At 42.5% G+C, this 21,142-nt stretch overlaps 1 protein-coding gene across 8 annotated transcripts in view; it reads left to right on the top strand.

Annotated features, from left to right (window-relative positions):
* Nucleotides 1–21,142, top strand: part of DGKI (diacylglycerol kinase iota) — a 294,215-nt gene that overhangs the window by 108,656 nt on the left and 164,417 nt on the right. For all 8 annotated transcript variants that reach the window (XM_075122845.1, XM_075122834.1, XM_048830323.2 and 5 more), the window contains 3 exons: nucleotides 2,770–2,865; nucleotides 5,690–5,764; nucleotides 20,935–20,991. In XM_075122845.1, the coding sequence (XP_074978946.1) occupies nucleotides 2,770–2,865; nucleotides 5,690–5,764; nucleotides 20,935–20,991 (228 nt within the window). The remainder of the gene's footprint in view (nucleotides 1–2,769; nucleotides 2,866–5,689; nucleotides 5,765–20,934; nucleotides 20,992–21,142) is intronic.

Genomic DNA, 21,142 nt, shown 5'->3' with positions numbered 1-21,142 from the left:
ATTTTTCCATCGAGAAATATTGATGGCATTGAAATGTTTTGTGGGGCTGTATCAAAGTCCTCAAACTTTTTGATGAAAAATATCAATATTTTCAATAAGGTCAAAGCACCTATAGTTTCAACTTTTATGCTATTGTATAATGGTCTCCATCATAAATTGTAATAAAATATAAAAGCAGAAACTATGAAGCCAAAGTGCTTCAACCTTTTTGGGCCAAAGCCTTTTGATAAGGTGATACAATATTTCCACCATGACATTTTATTTCATTTTGATTTGTGACTGAAGGAAATATTCAAATGTCAGAATTTTCCTCAGAATGGAAATTCCAAGTTTTGACCAGCTCTATCCTGGAGTAATTTACACCAGAGGGAAGTGAGTGCAAAATGGGTGTAAATGCTACCAGATGGGAATGGTAAAATTTTATGTCCTTTTTTTGTACTGGTGTAAATTACTAGGTGCAGGGTCACAGAGAATCTGGCCCATAGATGTTAAGGCCAGAAGGTGCCACAGTGATCATCTCGGCTGACCTGCGTAACACAGGCCCAAAAGGGTAGCAGAGTACAGATTTGTTTTATTCAAACTTCTGATAGAAAACCAGGCCCTATGAATATATGATACATTCAGGAACAACAGAGAACAAAATCTAATTTGGTCTAAACTGGGTTATGAAAATAGGCCACCTTATCTTTAGAAACCTTGAATGGAAAGTCGTGGAGAAACATGACGTGAATAGAGGGACTTTTAAACTGTTCTGTTTCTTTTTAGGGAATTTTGATTCCTGATTAGAAATCAGGACTCAGGATCTGTGTGCTTTTTTGCTTAGCTTCCCAAACTGATTGTTCCAAACGGACTTCCTTTATAATCTACATGATTAAGCACTAGGTAGTATTATGAGCCATTATATGTTGTTAACCACTGGTTATTTTAACAGGGAAGGTGTCCTACTTGAACATTGTCTTGTGTCCTACTCAAACAACTTAGGACGGTGGAAGACCCATCTGCTTCTTTGTCCCACTATTCCATTTAGCACCCGATAAACTGGGCAGGAAATTAGAATTTCAGGCATTGGATGATGGTGACTGGGCTTTCAAATGACTGTTTTCCCCTGATGTACTATAAAAACCTGTTCGACAGTTCTGGCTACCACGTTTCCTGTAGACTACAGCTTTACTGTGAGGCTGAATTTGGAGAAAAATTAGATGAATTCAGTAAAATTGCTCATATGAGTAAGGAAAGCATGATTAGTTCCTAAGAGAGCTCAAGTCTTGAAAAGTCATCTTTATTATTCGTATTTGCACTATAGCACTTAGATGCCTTAACTAAGGTTGGGGCCCTGTTGTGCTAGGCACTGTACAAGCACATAATTCAAGCCCCAAAGATGAGACAGACAAAAGGTGGGAGGGGAAACAGAGGCACAGGGAGGGGAAGTGACTTGCCCAAGGTCAGACAGCAGGTCAGTGGCAGAGTCAAGAATAGAACCTGAGTCCTAATTCAGTCCCCTATTAGGGACAGTACCAAGTCTGATATAATTGGGAGGAGTTTTTTGGTCACTCTTAGGCTGCTTATTTCTGGTTTATGCAGCGAAATATGGACATGCAGATCTGTCACTGTAAAAATACCTTATTTTTCCTTTCCCACGCTGCCTTTTCTGGATTGTGACCTGATGACTTCTTGTAAATTGGCACCATGGTTCAGATAGATACCAATTTTCTACTTGCAGTTTTTAAATGCTAATTATATTGATCTAGTTGTTGTGAATGCATTTCTATTGCAGAACTCAAAGAAACTATGCCTGCTACCTTTTCCTATTAAAAAGCCTTACCTGAAATATACTTATATGAGAGAGAAGTAACTTTTATCTCATCGTATTGAAAACTGTCAGTGCTATTTAAAATAAAGGATTTTGACCTGAATTGCTGGAAGCATCCTGTTGTCGGACACCATCTGGTTGGAAAGCAACATCATTTGTGACTTCTGCAGTGTGGGACTCAAATGTCAGAGACTGGCAAAGCATTTTCCATTGTGCTTTAATTCCAGTAGAGCAAGATTCTTGCTTATTCAGTTTGCTCAAATATTGCACGTACAGCATTTTATTTTTGCTATTAAGCTAGTATCACATTAGGATGGAAACTGGAATCTTTCTATAGCCAGCAGGAGGTGGCATTCTTCAGATGTAAACCCAGGATCTTTATTTCTGGCCATTAACATTCCAATGGCATTTTTCATGAGAGTGGTGGTATGTACTCAGGTAGAAATGATTTGTTCAGAGCTCCTATCTAAATACCCCTGCAGTTACAATGAATATGATAGTTGGCACTTCCTGGGCTGGTTCTCTAGTCTGCAATTAATAAAATCAATAACATTGTCTTTAGCTTCTTTTATGTTAATTTTTATTTTAAATATAGTGGTAAATTTCATACTGATGAAAGTGAGGAACTGATGGTACTGTTTAACCTAGGCATAGTGTGGGCAGGTGCTAGGCAAAGTTCCTACAAACAGCTCTGTCAATGAACATTGGTCCTGACCTACGGCACCCCTATCATTCTACCACAGGCTTCTTGTGAGAGGGATGGCCAATTATGACACATGGTATGATGGTTTTGTGTTGTGGAAAAGTATCTGACTGGTTCTAGGTTAAGACCACTAAACTTGTGGCTTAGATCACAAGCAATGATGAGTTAATCATCATCGTTTTTAATTTAAGCTAGCGTTCAAATTCTTTAACATACTGTACTCACCTCAGCCAATTTAACAATCATCTCTTCTCAGGAGAACGCAGTGAATGGAGAGCATCTGTGGCTCGAGACCAATGTCTCTGGGGACCTGTGTTACCTAGGAGAGGACAGTTGCCAAGTCAAATTTGCAGTGAGTATAACAGTTTCAGATTTTCTTATCTGTTTGTAGGGCAATCAATCCAGTTTTGGTTGAAGAGACTACTTCAGAAGCTTGGGAACTTGCATTTCCTAGTGTGACAGATGGTGCCTTGCTACAGCAGATAGAAAGAAAGAAACAAAACTAGTGGTCAAATTCTTTATTTAAACAAAATTTTAAAAACCTCTCAAAAATTGTACTATTTCTACTAATAGTATGAAATATGAAGTGTTTACTGAGTCCTAATCTGGGCAAACTCCCAGTGATGTCAGTAGAAGTTTGCCTGAATAAGACCTGAGCTTAAGACCCCTGAGAAATTTGCCTGTAGTAATAGTATAGACCCTTAAAAGTATGCTGTGCCTAATTCACTACTATGTTATTACAGTTTGATGAGGGGACATCTCCACTGAAATCAGTGCTGTTACCCTGGAATAAAACTGCAGTAACTGTGGTGAATCAGGACCATTTTGGAAATGCTGGTGACAGTGGCGGATTAGCCACTGGGCCAACTGGGCCCATGCCCAGGGGCCCTGGCCAATTGGGGGCCCCTGGAAAAATGGGCAACCCCATGCCCCAACCTACTCCACCCACCCATCTGGTGCTTCTGCCAGGGAGTGGGGTCGGAGTGTGGAGGCTTGCCCCGCTCTGCCCGATGCTCCTGCTGGGAGCCCCTATGCCTCGACCCTGCTCCCCACTGTCAAGAGTGCAATGTGGGCGGAGCGGGGCAAGCCCCCCTACCCTGACCTTGCTCCCGGGCATGAGTGCCGGGTGGAAGGAGCGAGGCGAGCTCCCCTACCCCGACCCCCAGAAGGAGCACCAGGGGTGAGAAGGGGGGAGACTGCAGGTGGAAGGGGTGGGGAGGGACCCCCACTTGCTCTGGTCTAGGGCTCCCCCCAAACCCTAGTCCACCTCTGGCTGGTGGGAATCTTAGTTGATTGAAGGCTTTTCTAGCCAACAGGCCCACAGATGTAGAGTCATATGTGAGAACAGGCAATTTTTAATTGCCTGGCCTTTTCTTGACTGAAATTCTTTTCTGTTTTAAGGTTTTGTTGGTTGCGGAGAATCTAGTAGTGTAACACAAAGTAGCACTTGTGCTGCTTTCTGGCGTGGTTATGTGAACTGTAGGTGGGGAGAATCTAGTTAACTCTAATTATGTTTTGCTTATCTTGATCAATTAAATGGCTAATGGTTTTCCAATTTCTATCTTTTTAGAGTTCCTACATCTTTCTATGGCTGCACTGGCCTTTCTATTACTTGGCTTTTTACATATAAAATATTTTTAGATCAGATTTATTGTTTTAATGGAAAAGTTGTATGAAATAATTAATCTATAATTGCATTTATGGAAAAATGCATAGAAATTTTAATAAACGTAAGGCTTTAGCAGGATATGAACTCTCACCCTTTGGAGCTGACACTTTATGATAAATAGTACATGAGATGGAAAAGACTCAAAGTCTGATTTATCCACCAGTCTTTCCTTACTAATGCTTGGAATCAGTATTGCAAGCCCCAATATTAAAAAAATCATGAGTCCAGTGCCCAAAGTAATGAGATTGGTTTACAAATCATGATGCTTTTTTTTAAAAAAAGCGTTTGGTTCTTTTTATTTTTCTTCTGGTCTTTAAGCTGTTAGGGTATGCTTGTTCCATGTTTTCAAGCTTTTCCCTGCAATCATGAGGACTAAGAAACTTACTTTTTACGAACTCAAAAGCTAAGATTCTTATGCTATATCAGAATTCTATCAGCTGGCGTTTTAAGAAAAACACCAAAAATTGAGAGACTTACAAAGAAAAATCATGATTTGACAATATGCAAATTTACTAGTGTTATGTTAGCTACAAGAGAGAGGGCTGTTGCTTCCAGAATCTAGCTAATAACATATTGAAAATTATAAAGAAAACATTAATTACAAGCTCTCAATGACTATGATAAAAATGATGGCAGAGTTTCCAGCAAATCAGCCTTAATTTATTATGTTGATAATCTTTCCATCTTTCAATTATAAACGTTTCTGTAAAAATGTCTTTTGCGAGACTCATTAGAATGATTAAGTATGTGCAAGAACAAGAAAGAATTAAGTTTATGGTAAAGGCTTTCTGTCCTTAATGGACACCTAGTGTTCACTTTAATAGGATTCTATGGGCATTTCTGTAAAAGCCTATAGATATAAATAGAAGATGATTTCTTTTGTACAGAATTGTAAAACCACCCTAAAGAATTTAATAGAGAATTTATGTTCCTGCTATAACATTTGATAGGTTGGTTAACAAAATTCTGCAGGACGATTATCATTGTCTAATAAATTACACAGGATTTTTCTGCAAGGCATTGGTCAGAGAGATGCCCCCATCAAATTCAATGTTTCACATGAACAATAGAGGAGGAACTTTTTTCCCAGTTTGATTTGAGTCATTACTGAAACTCTCAGTAAAGTGTGTATATTTCCTTGTCTCTTCGCTAGCTATGCCCTTTTCCATTTCAGACTGTTCCTAATAAGGAAGTCTTATTCAAAATGTCATCAGTAACTTTATTTACTATTTTAAAAATGCCTTTAGTTCTGTTTCCCGTCCACATGCCCATGCCATATGTCCCATGTTCCACCTTGTTACCCTGTTTATGCCTTTATTCTCGACTCTTCAGCTTCAAGCCATTTTTCAACATATCACTCAATCAGGTTTTGAAGACAATCCAGAAGACCTGTTGGATAAGGTGGGGGAAAGAGAAGCTGCCTGGCTTCTGACAAATGTTTTGGTTTCTGTAAATGATTTCTCCTCATTCCATACACTCTCAGCCACACTGTTCTTAAATGTTGTAGAAATCGGCTCTTCGACGGAAGTGTGCTGCCTGCAAGATTGTGGTCCACAATGCGTGCATGGAACAGTTAGAGAAGGTAAGAGGACACCACCTGCTGGAATATTGAATGTACAGTACACATTTTAAATCCATAACTGAGCATTATCCTGAAAATTCCATGAGCTTAATTTCTGGTACTGTGTGTCAAATACATTACAATGCTTTCATAATATCATAGGTAGAGCTGATTGGAATTTTTCAAATGGAAATTTTTTTGATAGAAAAAAAGCCATTTTTAAGACACAAAATTCAAAAATTATTGACTTTTAAGGTTATTTTTGTTTTCATGAATTTTTTTGCAATGTTTTAATTAAAATGTTACCGGTTTTAGCTGAAATTGTAACCTAAATAATTATCAAAATTGGCTTATAGTAAATGAAAATTTTCAATAATGTTTTAAAAATGCTTTTGATATGCATTTTTTAATCAAAATTTTTGAAAAATTTCCAAAACAAACAGGTCTATTTTGAAACATGTGAAACAGAAAAGAACTTTGAAAGTATGATTTTTTTAAACTGATTTTTAAAGCATATTTTAACCTGCTCTAGTTGTAGGGGAAGAAGTTGTAGACTAAAAATGAAAGATAGATAATGCCCTGCTTCCTATCCCGTACATACGTGCCAGTCACAGAATTCCACAATTACAACAGCATAACACAATTCATGGCAGTTGCCATTGTTAAAGGGAATACGAGATCAACAACCACTATAAACATTTTAACAGGGTTCTCTAGATCAGGGGTGGGCAAACCTTTCGGCCCAAGGGCCACATCAGGGTTGCGAAACAGTATGGAAGGCTGGGTGGGGAAGGCTGTGCCTCCACAAACAGCCTGGCCCCCACCCCCTATCCGCCCCCTCCCACTTCCCACCCCCTGACTGCCCCCCTAAGAATCCCCGATCCATCCAACCCACCCTGTTCCTTGTCCCCTGACCGCCCCCTCCCGAGACCCCCCGCCCCAACCACCCCCCCTGGGGACCCCACCCCCTATCAAACCCCCTGCTCCCTGACTGCCCCGATCCCTATCCACACCCCTGCCAGGCCCCCCGGTACCCCTGACCCATCCAACCCCCCCACTCCTTGTCCCCTGACTGCCCCCTCCCAGGAACCCTGTCCGTAACTGCCCCCCCAGGACCCCAGCCCCTATCCAACCCCCCCTGCTCCCTGTCCCCCCTCCCGGGACCCCACCCCGTATCCAATGTCCCCTGCTCCCTGTTTCCTGACCGCCCTCCCGCCCGAACCTCTACCCCTAACCACTCCCTGTCCCCTGACTGCCCTCCGGGACTGCCTGCCCCTTGTCCAACCCCCCTTGCCCCGCTCCCTTACCATGCTGCTCAGAGCAGCAGGACAGACTTATTGGAAAGCCTGGGAGGTGGGCGCGTGCAAGCTGTGCTGCCCACGGGGCAGCGTGCCTGCGGGGGAGGGGACGGGGGCTAGCATCCCTGGCTGGTAGCTCAGGGACTGGCAGGACAGTCCCGTGGGCCAGATGTGGCTTGTGGGCCATAGTTTCCTCACCTCTGCTCTAGAGTCTCACTGCTCCTAAACTTTAGGAATTTAGCACTTTGAGTTACAACTGGAAAGATTTTGTAAATCTTTCCTTGCCTTGGTAAATAATTTGTTTTGACATCCATCCTGCTTTCAATTGCCTCTAAAGAAACCTCCCCAAACCTTCAAAATCCCATAATATATTGATCATATACTGCAGTTCTCTATCAATGCATCTTCATCTGGTAATACATATATTCCTGATTGTAAATTAACTGTCACAGGAGGAATTTTTCCTAATAGGATTCATGGGGGAAAATCCTGGTGCCACTGATGTCAGTGGGAATTTTGCCATTAACTTGAATGGGGTCAGAATTTTACCCCCTTTGTTTGACACTGATTCTTGCACAGAAGTGGGTAATACATCAAAGATTTGCAGTGGCAGCCCTTTAGAAAGGGCTTTCAGTTTTCCTTGATTTGGATGAGTTTTGCAAAATGTCATTAAATACATATTTGTTGGGGTTCTGTTTTCAGTGAGTTTTAGTACATTCTGGTTAACACAGCAGAAGGTAAAATAAGACAAAATCTCATTGATCCATTATTCTTGACCTGTTTTACCAAAAATGATGATAAATTCTTACATCTCCACTAGTTCATGGTTTCCCAAGTAATAAGAAAAAGTACACACTCAGATGAAGGCCATTGAGTTGAATGTTAGTTTGTTTCTACTAGTCTAAAGAGTATGAAATTCACCCCAGTGCAGAGGCTATCCCAAGATCTGCACATCTCTTCAATCCCATTTTATGGGATGTCAGTGGTGCTTGTTCCTCTGTCCTGGGGTGAATTTTAACTAAAATAATTAGAATTTAGGTGACTTTTTCCATCCTGTCAAAGATCAACGGTGAAACAAAGACTCAAGACTCCAGATGAACAGCATTGGAAGAGGGTTAATAGCATTGCAAGATTAATTTGTTTTCGCAGAAGAAATATTTTCAATATCTTCAGTTTGATTCAGAGCTTCCTGGTATCCCTTAATGAGCACGTGGAACTGACTGAGTTTGGCTAGGTTTAAAAGCCAGTTATTAGTGAACATTGGAGTAGTGAACAGCCAACAGCTAACAGCAGAGTTTCTGTGGGAATTTGTAAGTGAGTTTGGTTGGGAAGTTTTTCTTTTTTTCTAGTTATAGGGTCTTGGAAAAGAAGACAATGATAGCTATTAAGACACACTAGAAATGACCAGAGGAGGAGAGGACAGAAAGAAGATGGTTGGATGCAGAAGCTGCGGGATGTACATCATTCTTGAGAGGATATCTGATGGAAGCTACTAATGCATGAAATGTCACCTGATAGAGTTCATGGCAGAGAAGATTCAAGGATTAGCAGCTGGAGACGATGGAATTCAGATGGGTATTTGAAGGAATAATGCAGGAAAGGAGAGAGGAGGTGGTACAGACAACTCAAGATTTATGAACACTTCCTGAACAAAAGGAGCTAGAGGGGGGACTGCCAGGAGAGGAGTGTGATCCATGAAAGAATATGACCATGAGGACAAGGTAGAGGAAAAGACCAGTTAGTGGTGGTGAAATTGAATTGAGTGACAGGTCTGCAGCACTGGGAAATGAAGAGGAGAAACAGATAGAAGATGAGGTGCGAGAAAGAAACGAAGGGAAACCAATCTCTACAGAAGAGAGGAAGAGATGATGAAGATGAAGATGATGTACAAGGGACCGCCAGAGAGAACATAAAACAGATTCATACCAACACCAGCAGGAGACAGGTCTATGTGACTGGGGACTCCATACTCACCAGATCAGATCCAGAGAACGGGAGAGCATGCTGTCTGCCAGAATCAAAGATACGAGATGTGGAGGTGAGGCTGGAGAAGATCCTGAGGGGGGCGCAAGGGGAAAAGCCACTGATTGTGCTGCATGCGGAGATGAATGGCCTGGCTAGATTCCCGCTGGAATGGATCAAGGACGACTGCGCTGGGCGAGATGCTTCAAGAAGTGGAAGCTTAGGTGATCTTCAGTGAAATACTTCAGGTCCCTAGAGAAGGAGGGCAAAGGCATGACAAGGTAACGAAGATGAACAGATGGCTCAGGGATTGGTGCTATGAGGAAGGTTTGGGGGATGAGCGACCATTGGGAGGCATCCGCAAAAAGAAGAATCTTCTCAACTGATGGACTCCGCTTGAACACCTGGAGTATTATCCTTCTGGGATCCATGCTGTCATGACTGATAAAAGAAGAGCTTTAAACTAGGAGATGAGGGGAGAAGATTGGGAGAGACTCGTGAAATCTCCACGCCTGGCTTCAATAAACAGCAGCAGGAAAATCAACTAAATGAAGATACAATAAGGAATAATGGAACACTACAAGGTAGAAAACTGGGTGAGGCCTGAGTGAAACAACTGAAGTGTTTGTACACAAATGCAATGAGTCTGGGCAATAAAATGGAGGAACTGGAACTACTGGGGCAATAGGTCAAATCAGATATTATAGTAATTACAGATGGAATAGCTCTCATTACTGGAGGAATACAGGTATTGAAGGGTATGTGCTGTTTAGGAGAGAAGGGAATAAAGGCAAAGGGGGTGGGGTAGTGTTGTACATCAACGAAGCAATACACTACAAAGAAATGTGAAGCGATAGTATGGACCAAACAGAATCTGTTTGGGACAAAATCACTTTGTGGAAGGATGGTAAAGGAGGTTCTGTTGGGATGGTTTTAGGGGCCTACTATAGATCCCCAGGGTCAGTCTCTCTCCATTATGGAAAGTGATCTCTTTAATATTAGAGAGAGAAATATTTTTGGGAATTGTCATAATAGAAGACTTTAACTTCCCAGATATAGATTGGAGAATAAATGCTGCTAATACCAGTAGGACCCAGGTATTCTTGGCTGTGATAGATGACGGTTTTCTTCATCAAATTGTCACTGAACCAACAAGAGGTGATGCAATTTTAAACTTGATTTTAGTAAGTAGCGAGGATATCACAGAAGAGTTGCTTATAGGACATGACCTTGGATTGAGTAATCACGAGTTGATTCAGTTTAAATTAAATGTAAGGATAATCAAAATCATGTCATCAACTGTGGTTTTTGATTTCTAAAGAGAAGCCTTTGGGAATTTAAGGGAATTAGTTAAATAAGTCAACTGGACTGAAGAACTCAAGGACTTAAATGTACAGGAGACTTACAATTTCTTCAAATCAGTTTTACAAAAACTATCTGAAAGTTGCATCCGGCGACAGCAGGGAAAAAACTTGTATGGATAGACTCCAAACCCGGCTGGATGAATAACCATCTCAAAAAGGTTGTTAGGCATAAGCAGAGAGTCTATATGGAATGGAAAAAGGGGCTGATCAGCAAAGAAAGCCATGTTGTGGAGGTTAGAAAATGTAGGAATAAAGTGAAAATTACTAAAAGACAGGCTGACTTAGCTCTTGCCAAAAAAAAAAAAAATAGGTAAAAAGAGAGTATGGAAGCATGAGGTTGGGGTGCTATGCAGAGGGATAGGAAGGAGATTAAAAATAATCTAGATATGGCCCAAAAACTAAATGAATACTTTGCTTCAGATTTCAGTAACAATGGTAATATGGAACACGTGCATGAATATAGTGTGGGTGATAGAAATGAGTATATAGAAATGGAAATTGCCACATCAGAGATGGAAGAAAAATTTAAATCTCCAATTTTGGGAATCAGATAATTCCATCCCAGAATACTGAAAGAACCGACACATGAGATTGCTAGTCCAGTAACAAGGATTTTAAATACCTCTTTCTGTTCAGGGATAGTACCAAATGACTGGAGAATAGCTAATGTCATACCTATATTTAAGAAAGGGGAAAAAAGTGATCCGAACAATTACAGTCTGACCTCAGTAGAATGCCAGGCTTTAGAGAAAACTGTGAAGAAAAGAATAATTTAAATTCATGGAGGTAAAGGGAAAGTAATGCAGTGTGGGTTTACCAAAGGTAGATCATGCTGCAGTACCCTGATTTCCTTCTTTGAGAAAAGAACTGATTTTTTTCAATAAGGAAAGTGCAGTAGATCTAATTTTTTTGGACTTCAGTAAAGCATTTGACATGGTAACACATGGGAAATTATTAGTCAAATTAGGAAAGATGGAGATCAGTACAAGCATTGTACAGTAACTAAGGAATTGGCTAAAGGGGAGAATGTAAAGGATTGTGCTGAAAGGTGACTTATTGGACTGCAGAGAGTTCTTCGAGGGTCGGTCTTGGGACTAATCTTAGTCAATATTTGTATTAATGACCTTGGCACAAAAAGCAGGAGCGCGCTAATGAAATTTGCTGATCTGAAGTTGGGAGGCATTGTCAATGCAGAGGAGGATTGGAATATTGCACAGGAAAATCTGGATGGCCTTGAAGACTGGAGTGACTGAAATGGGATGAAATTCAATAGTACACAGTGCAAGCTCATGTAGTTAGGGTCTAATAATCAGAATTTCTGATTCAAGCTGGTGGCTCATCAGTTTGAAAGTGACCAAGGAGGAGAGAGACCTGGGTGTGTGGGTCGATCACAGGATGAGTATGAGCCACCAGTGTGGTGCGGCTCTGAAAGGCAAATGCGATCCTAGGATGTATTAGGCGAGGCATTTCCAGTAGAGGGAGAGAAGTATTAATACCATTGTACAAGGCATTCATAAGACCTCATTTGTAATTCTATGTACAATTCCAGTCACCCGTATTCAAGAAAGATGGATTTAAACTGGAAGAGGTGGAGAGAAGAGCTACGGGGGGATGTAGGTTCTATCTTAGGAGAGCAGTCTGGAAGATCTTGGTTTGTTTAGTTTTGTAAAAAGAAGGCTGAGAGGGGATATGATTGCTCTCTTTAAATACATTGGCGGGGGGGTAAATACTAAGGAGGGTGAAGAGCTATTTAAGCTAAAGGACAAGGTTGGCAGAAGCACAAATGGGTATAAACTGGTCACAAAAAAATTAAAGGTGGAAATTAGAAAAATGTTTCCAACCATCAGAGGGAGGTGGTTCTGGAATAGCCTCCCAGTAGGAATTGTGGTGGCAAACACCTTAATTAGTTTAGAGAGAGAGCTGGACAAATTTATGAGTGCTCTTGTACAATGGGGTTGCTTGTGATATAGGGGGAGGGCTTAATAGCCCTGGGGCTCACTCTGGTTTTGTTCCTAAAGCTCATGCTTCAGGGTTTCAGTTGGCCACTGGCAAAGGTCAGGAAGGGAACCCTTCCTTCCCCATTGTATTCTGGGAGGTTTTTTAATCTTCTTCCTCTGAAGCACCAGAGATGGCTACAGGTGGAGATGGGACATTGGACAGGGCACTGAGGTGGTACTAAGAAGTCTCTCCTTCATGAGCATGGCTGGCTGGTTCTTGCTTACATGCGCTGGGTCTAACTGATCACCATATATTGGGTCAGGAAGGAATTTCCCCCCAGATTAGGTTGGCAGTGACTTTGGGGGGCATGAGAGTTTGCCTTCCTTTGCAGTGTGTGGGTGTGGGACACTTGTTAGGATTATCTGGGTATATCTCACTTAATCATTTCCCTGCCATTGTAGAGACCTCAGGCACTGGTGCACCTTGATCCCTCCTAATATTTGACTGTGGAACATAACAGTCTCGTCTCCTGTGGGTCTCATTTACTTTGGTCCCATTTCCATTGCTGGTTTTAGTGTGCAGGTGCTGGGTGGTGGTAGCGGCCTGCAATATACAGGAGGTCAGACTAGATGATCTAGTGATCCCTTCTGACTTTAAAACTCTATGACTTTGTTTCCTGTTCCAACATAAGGACATAAGAACAGCCATACTGGGTCAGACCAATGGTCCATCTAGCCCAGCATCCTGTCTCCCAACAGCGGCCAATGCCAGGGAATGAATAGAACAGGCAATCATTGAGTGATCCTTTCCCTATTGTCCACTCTGAGCTTCTGGCAATCAGAAAAGGGCAGTGGTCTCCAACCTTTTTAAGCACAAGATCATTTTTTGAATGTAAGTGCAATCCAGGATCTACCTCAAAGAAAATGTAGAAATAACAGTACACACAGACCCAAACACCCTTGCCCCACCCCTTCTCCGAGGCCCCACCTTGCTCACTCCATCCCCCCTTCCTTCTGTTGCTCACTCTCTCCCACCCTCACTCACTTTCACCGGGCTGGGACAGGGGGTTGGGGTGTGGGAGAGGGTGTGGTCTCTGGGCTGGGGCCGAGGGGCTTGGAGTGTGGGAGGGGCTCTGGGCTGAGGCTGGAGCAGGGGGTTGGGGTACAGGAGAGGGTTCAGGATGTGGCTTCTGGGAGGGAGTTTGGGTGAAGGGGGGGGTTCAGGGCTGGGGAAGGAGGTTGGGGCGCAGGAGGGGATGTGGGGTGCTGACTCCAGGAGGGGGCTCAGGGTTTGGGCAATGGGTTGGGGTGCAGGGTGCAGGCTCTGGAAGGGGACTGGGGCAGGGGGTTGGAGTGCAGGCTCTGGGACAGGATTGGGGTATGGGATGGGGCTCAGGGCTGGGGTGCAAGAGGGGGTGCGGGGTGCAGGCTCTGGGAGGGAGTTTGGGTGCAGGGGGGGCTTAGGGCTGAGGCAAGGGGTTGGGGTACAGGAAGGGGTTCAGGGCTGGGACAGGGGTTGGGGTGCAGGCTCCAGCCGGGTGCTGCTTACCTCAGGTGGTTCTGGGCAGTGGTGCAGTGGGGCTAAGGCAGGCTCCCTGCCTGCCCTGGCCCTGCGCCACTCCCAGAATCGGCTGGCATGTCCAGCAGCAGCTCCTGGGGCAGAAGGGGCAGATGGCTGTATGCTCTGCCCCTGAATGCAGGCACTGCCCCTCAGCTCCCATTGGCCGCAGTTCCCCATTCCCAATGGGAGCTGCGGGGGCGGTGCCTGCAGGCAAGGACAGTGCACGAGACCCCCTGCACCCACCGGGGGCTGCAAGAATGTGCTGGTTGCTTCCAGGAGTGGCACGGGGCCAGAGCAGGCAGGGAGCCTGCCTTAGCCCTGCTGTGCCACTGGACTGTTAGCGGCTGATCTCCTAGTTTGGCTGAAAGAGGGTTGGCAACCCTAGACTGAGACTGAGATCGACTGTCAGAGGCTCCATGATCAACCAGTCGATCGTGATTTACCGGTTGGTGACCACTGGACTAGTGACACCCAGAGCATGGGATTTCATACCTGACCATCTTAGTTAATAGTCATTGATGGACCTATCCTCCATGAACTCTAATTCTTTTTTGAACCCTGTTATAGTTTTGGCCTTCGCAACATCCCATGGTAACAAGTTCCACAGGTTGCCTGTGCGTTGTGTGAAGAAGTACTTCCTTTTGCTTGTTTTAAACCTGCTGCCTATTAATTTCATTGGGTGACCCCTGGTTCTTGTATTATGTGAAGGAGTAAATATCACTTCCTTTATTCACTTTCTCCACAGCATTCATGATTTTATAGACTACTATCATATCCCCTCTTAGTCATCTCTTCCAAGCTGAAAACTCCTAGTCTTTTTAATCTCTCCTCATACAGAAGGTTCCATACCCTTAATCAGTTTTGTTGCTCTCCTCTGTATCTTTTCCAATTCTAATGTATCTTTTTTGAGATGCGATGACCGGAACTGAATGCACTATTCAAGGTGTGAATGTACTTGGATTTATATAGTGGCATTATGAGACTTTCCGTCTTATTATATATTCTTTTCCTAATGGTTCCTAACATTCTGCTCGCTTTTTTGACTGCTGCTGCATATTGAGTGGACATTTTCAGAGAACTATTCACAGTGACTCCAAGATCTCTTTCTTGAGGGGTAACGGCAAATTTAGATCCCATCATTTTGTATGTTTGTGTGGGATTGTGTTTTCCAATGTGCATTACTTTGCATTTATCAACATTGAATTTCTTCCGCCATTTTGTTGCCTAGTCACTCAGTTTTGTAAGATCCCTTTGTAACTCTTTGCAGTCTGCTTTGGACTTAACTATCTTGAGTAGTTTTGTATCATCTGCAAATTTTGCCACCTCACTGTTTACCCCTTTTTCCGGATCATTTATGAATATGTTGAACAGTAGTGGTCCCAGTACAGACCCCTGGAGGGCACCACTATTTACCTGTCTCCATTCTGAAAACTGACCATTTAGTCTTACTAGGGCTGTCAAGCAATTAAAAAAATTAATTGCGATTAATCGTATGATTAATCGCACTGTTAAAGAATAATAGAATGCCATTTATTTAAATATTTTGGATTTTTTCTACATTTTCAAATATACTGATTTCAATTACAACACAGAATACAAAGTATACACTGCTCACTTTATATTTATTTTTGATTACAAATATTTGCACTGTAAAAAAACAAAAGAAATAGTATTTTTCAATTCACCTCATACAAGTCCTGTAGTGCAATCTCTTTATCGTGAAAGTTGAACTTACAAATCTAGAATTATGAACAAAAAAACCTGCCTTTAAAAATAAAACAATGTCAAATTTTAGAGCCTGCAAGTCCACTCAGTCCTACTTTTTGTTCAGCCAATCGCTCAGACAAACAAGTTTGTTTACATTTGAGGAGATAATGCTGCCCACTTCTTGTTTATAATGTCACCTGAAAGTGAGAACAGGTGTCCTCATGGCACTGTTGTAGCCGGCATCGCAAGATATTTACGTACAATATGTGCTAAAAATTCATATGTCCCTTCATGCTTCAACCACCATTCTAGGGGACATGCGTCCATGCTGATGACGGCTTTTGCTTAATAACAGTCCAATGCAGTGAGGACCGACGCATGTTCATTTTCATTATTTGAGTCAGATGCCACCAGCAGAAGGTTGATTTTCTTTTTTGGTGGTTTGGATTCTGTAGTTTCCACATCGGAGTGTTGCTCTTTTAAGACTTCTGAAAGCAAGCTCCACGCCTCGTCCCTCTCAGATTTTGGAAGACACTTCAGATTCTTAAACCTTTGGTCGAGTGCTGTAGCTATCTTTAGAAACCTCACATTGGTACCTTCTTTGTGTTTTGTGAAATGTACAGTGAAAGTGTTCTTAAAATGAACAATGTGCTGGGTCATCATCCAAGACTGCTATAATATGAAATATATGGCAGAATGTGGGTAAAAAGAGCAGGGGACATACAATTCTCCCCTAAAGATTTAGGTTAGGGGCTAGGGGTTTATTACAGGAGTGGGTGGGTGAGATTCTGTGGCCTGCGTTGTGCAGGACGTCAGACTAGATGATCATAATGGTCCCTTCTGACCTTAAAATCTATGACTCTAAGGAGTTCAGTCACAAATTTAATTAACACACTTTTTTTTAACGAGCGTCATCAGCATGGAAGCATTCCTCTGAAATGGTGGCCAAAGCATGAAAGGGCATATGAATGTTTAGCATATCTGGCATATAAATACCTTGCAATGCCGGCTACAAAAGTGCCATGCAAATGCTGCTCTCACTTTTGGGTGACACTGTAAATAAGAAAAGGGCAGCATTATCTCCTGTAAATATAAACAAACTTGTTTGTCTGAGCGATTGGCTGAACAAGAAGTAGGACTGAGTGGACTTGTAGGCTCTGAAGTGTTACATTGTTTTGGTTTTAAGTGCAGTTATATAACACAAAAAAAAATCAACATTTGTAAGTTGCACTTTCACGATGAAGAGATTGCACTACAGTACTTGTATGAGGTGAATTGAAAAATACTATTTCTTTTGTTTATCATTTTTACAGTGCAAATATTTGTAATCAAAATAATATACACTTTGATTTAAATTACAACACAGAATACCATATATACATGAAAATATAGAAAAACATCCAAAATATGTAATAAATTTCAATTGATATTCTATTGTTTAACAGTGCGATAAAAACTGTGATTAATCATGATTAATTTTTTTAATCGCGATTAATTTTTTTGAGTTAATCTCATGAGTGGACTGAGATTAATCGACAGCCCTATTCCTACCTTTGGTTCCTGTTTTCTAACCCATTACTGAGCCATGAGAGGACCTTCCTTCTTATCCCATGACAGCTTACTTTGCTTAAGTGTCATTAGTGAGGGACCTTGTCAAGGCTTTCTGAAAATCCAAGTACACTATATCCACTGGATCACCCTTATCCACAGGTTTGCTGACTCCTCAAAGAATGCTAATAGATCGGTAAGGCATGATTTCCCTTTACAGAAACCATGCTGACTTTTCCCTACCAAATTATGTTCATCTATGTGTCTAATAATTCTGTTCTTTACTATAGTTTCAACCAATTTCCCTGGTATTGAAGTTAGGCTTATTGGCCTGTAATTGCCAGGATCACCTCCAGAGCCTTATTTTAAAAATTGGTGTCACATTAGCTGTCCTCCTGAAGCTGATTTAAATGGCTGGTTACATACCCCAGTTAGTAGTTCTGCAATTTCATACTGCAGTTCCTTCATAACTCTTGGGTGACTACCATCTGGTCCTGGTGACTTATTACTGTTTAATTTATCAATTTGTTCCAAAACCTTCTCTACTGACACTTCAGTCGGGGACAGTTCCTCAGATTTCTCACCTAAAAAGAACGGCTCAGGTGTGGGAATCTCCCTGACATCTTTTCCAGTGATGACTAACGCAAAGAATTCAGTTGGCTTCTCCGCAATGGTCTTATCTTCCTTGAGTGCTCCTTTAGTACCTTGATCATCCAGCGGCCCCATTTATTGTTTAGCAGGCTTCCTGCTTCTGATGAACTTAATTTTTTTTCACTGTTAGTTTTTGAGTCTTTGGCTAGTTGCTCTTCATATTCTTTTTTTGGCCTTCCTAATTATACTTTTACTGACTTGCCAGAGTTTATGCTGCTTTCTATTCATGTCTAATGCTATAATTTTACATCACTTAAATGAAGTTGCTGTTCTTTCATTTTGGGATGGAGATCAATTATTATCTATAATAAGGAAGCCCAACCACTCTGCCTTTATAATGGACAGTTGAGAGATATGTTTAATTATGTTTCACTTTGACAGTCAGTCTAAGTTTCTCAGACATACAGACATGCTTCTTCCCCTTGTTAGTATCATCTTCCATGTTTATCATTTAACCCAGTGGTTCTCAACTCGTGGCCCAATCAGCACACAGCTGCGGCTCATGTGATATCTTCAGAACCATAACTAGTGTGGGGTGGGAGGGGCATCTGCCCCGGGCACAGAGGTGGTAGCAGGATGCAAAAACAGGGCAGCGCAGGATTGAGCCCACTGTCAGCCGCCTCCCGGCAGGATCAGGCCTAGTAGCATTGGCAGGAGGCCTGGGTGCTCAGTGCCCCCTACCCTGCAGAATCGCGGGTCCAGTGACCTCGACTGGAGCAGGATCCCCAGCACTAGGCCCGCAGCAGCAGGTGGGCAGGGTGGGCTGCACAGCTCAGCTAGGTGCAATCAAGGTAGGAGACCAGTGACGATGGGGGAGGGGTGTGCAGGGGGCTAGGGCTGTAGGGAGGAGAGTGCAGGGGGTTGAGGTGTGGGGACAGGGGGTGCAGTTGGTCCATGGGGAACAGACTCTAGGTAGGGGAAGTGGTGGCTGGGGCACAGTCCCTGGATGGGAGGGATTGAGTGCTGGGGGGCCTGGATGCTGGGGGCAGTTGCTGGGGGGGGCAGTCCCTAGTTGGGGGGCTGGGTGCCTGGAGGGCAGTCCCTGGGTTGTGGACTAGGTGCTGGAAGGGTCAGTCCCTGGAGGGCTTGTGTGCCAGCCTAGTGCTGGGCGGGGAGTCTGGATGCTGGGGGGACTGTCCCTAGCTGGGGGGCACCCTGCATTGGACAGGGCTCCCCATCTTTGCAGGCAGGATCCACAGCCACACTCTCCGGGCTCTCAGCATATACATTGTGTGGATGCAGCCCACATAACGCACAGAGAGCAGCATATGCAGCCCATAACAGTAAATAGCTTGAGAACTACTGAACCTATTGATGGCAGAAAATTCCTCAACTAATAAAATCATGCCAGTATATTGACTGTGCATATGTAAGCAACAATTCCATTCAATGTAGTTTTCTGTGTATACTTTCCCTTTTAAATGAATGGATTGTGGGGCCATACTCTTGGTTTTTGGGTCCAGAAAGTCTGTTACTTATATTTTTGAAAATTTGTCTGTAGAGAAACCTACCATAAGGATGAAAAAAGGAACGCAGATGTTTGTGATTTCTTTATTACTACTTTGGGTGTGCGTGAGGGGATCTTTTAGCAGTTTTTCAGATCAAGAATCTCCCTTTTGTGTATGAATCCAGCTGAGGTAAATCTGATTTACAGCTCTTATTCATGTTAGTTCAAAGCACAATTATCAGAGTGGAATTTGGTCAGGATACTGAAGTTAACATCTCTCCTGTAGGGACACCATGGGCAGAAGTGGTTGAGAGGATCATATCTCATCTGAAAGAGGAAGTACTGACCCTATAAATACTGTTTCAGGAAGGATACTGTAGCATCAGACTCACACAGATTGACTAATGCTGTAGCATCAGTTCTTATGTCTGTTCAATGCTGTAATATTAAAGGTGGTACTTTCTGGAATTACACCATAGTGTGGCTGTTGAACATGCTTGTGTATTCTGCAAGTATTGTGGGATGGCCTGAGAAGATAGCACCAAGAGCAAGCATTTTGATTGCTGGCTATTTTATGCATATAGATCAAAAGCTGTGATCATGTAGGTGATTTGCAGGATGTGTGTGTAAAATTTTTACACTGTAGCATTTTGCAGCCTGTAAAATTTTGCATCCAGTATTAAGAATTACAATTTTGTGTTGCTACTACTGACATAAGTTTTGAAATGAGTTGGGATTATAATTTGACTCTTCGTTTTATGGCCCCTTAGGATGGGGAGAAAGAGAAAACAGTGGAGATGCAAACCTGAGGTCCACTGGCAACTTCAGTTTAAATGCACTATTTCTTTTTCCACCTCTCCCATCATCCTCTCCCTTTTGTTCTCTCTCAGTGTTCCCCCCATTACTTCTTTATTCTCTCTGCATCCCCCTTTCTCCCAATTCTTCCCTTTTCCTTCCCCACAACCATTTGGTTCATCCTTTCTTTTTGTTTCCAATCTGTTTAACATTTTCAGTTTTATGAAAGCGCCTGTTGGCCTGTACACTACTCTGCCCTCAGAAATAGGGAATGTAGCTGATCCTTTTTGAGGCACTGCTAGTCTGGCCAGGATTTGTGGGTGGGTAAGTGGGAATGGCTTGATAAAGAGGTGGAAAAATCTATTTATTCATTCAGGGTCCCAACATTTCTCATGTGAATGGTCTGCAGAATCTAGCTTTCATTTAAAAAGGAGTAAACCTGAAGGAGTTTGATGCCCAGCTTCCATTGACTTTTTAAAACCCCTAGCTTAAGCCCAGCCTCTGGTTGCAAAGGTAACCTTGCTCATGCAAAGCAAGGTTAAACTGATGCAGTGCTGCCTTTTAAGAGGGGGAGGGCAGGCAAAGAAGAGACACTGAACAGACAGCCACAACATGGTGAAGAGAAGACTGTTTAGAGACATGGGGAGGCAAGATGTAGATTGTTTGGGCAGGTGAATGCACACACATGCTCTTTTAACAGCAAGGTGGGTCTCTTTGTTGGGACACTGGATTTTTAGTTAAGCTAGTATGTTTTTGAAAAGGGGATTTTGCAGAGCTGATCTAATACAATATATGGGAACAGTTCTCACACATTATATTACCATACACATTGTCAACATTTACAGCCACCTCTGATTTCTGTTTACATTCCTATACAATATTGATTTTTTTCCTATTTGTTTGCTTTGCTTTTAATGACAGATTAATTTCCGGTGCAAACCAACTTTCCGAGAGGGGGGCTCCAGATCTCCAAGAGAAGTAAGTAATTTATGACTAATCATTGCTCCCCTCTATGATTTATGCACCTGTTCCTGGAGTAGGAGCAGTGCTTTTAGACTCACTGGAGCCTTAGAAAGAGAACTGCCCCCCTTTGGGACACATTCTCTTCTTCACAAGGAATATAAAATGA

This window comes from Caretta caretta, chromosome 1, assembly GCF_965140235.1.
Source record: "Caretta caretta isolate rCarCar2 chromosome 1, rCarCar1.hap1, whole genome shotgun sequence".
Lineage (NCBI taxonomy): Eukaryota > Metazoa > Chordata > Testudines > Cheloniidae > Caretta > Caretta caretta.
The sequence above is the reverse complement of the archived record's forward strand: the minus strand, read 5'-3'. Positions and strand labels throughout refer to the sequence as shown.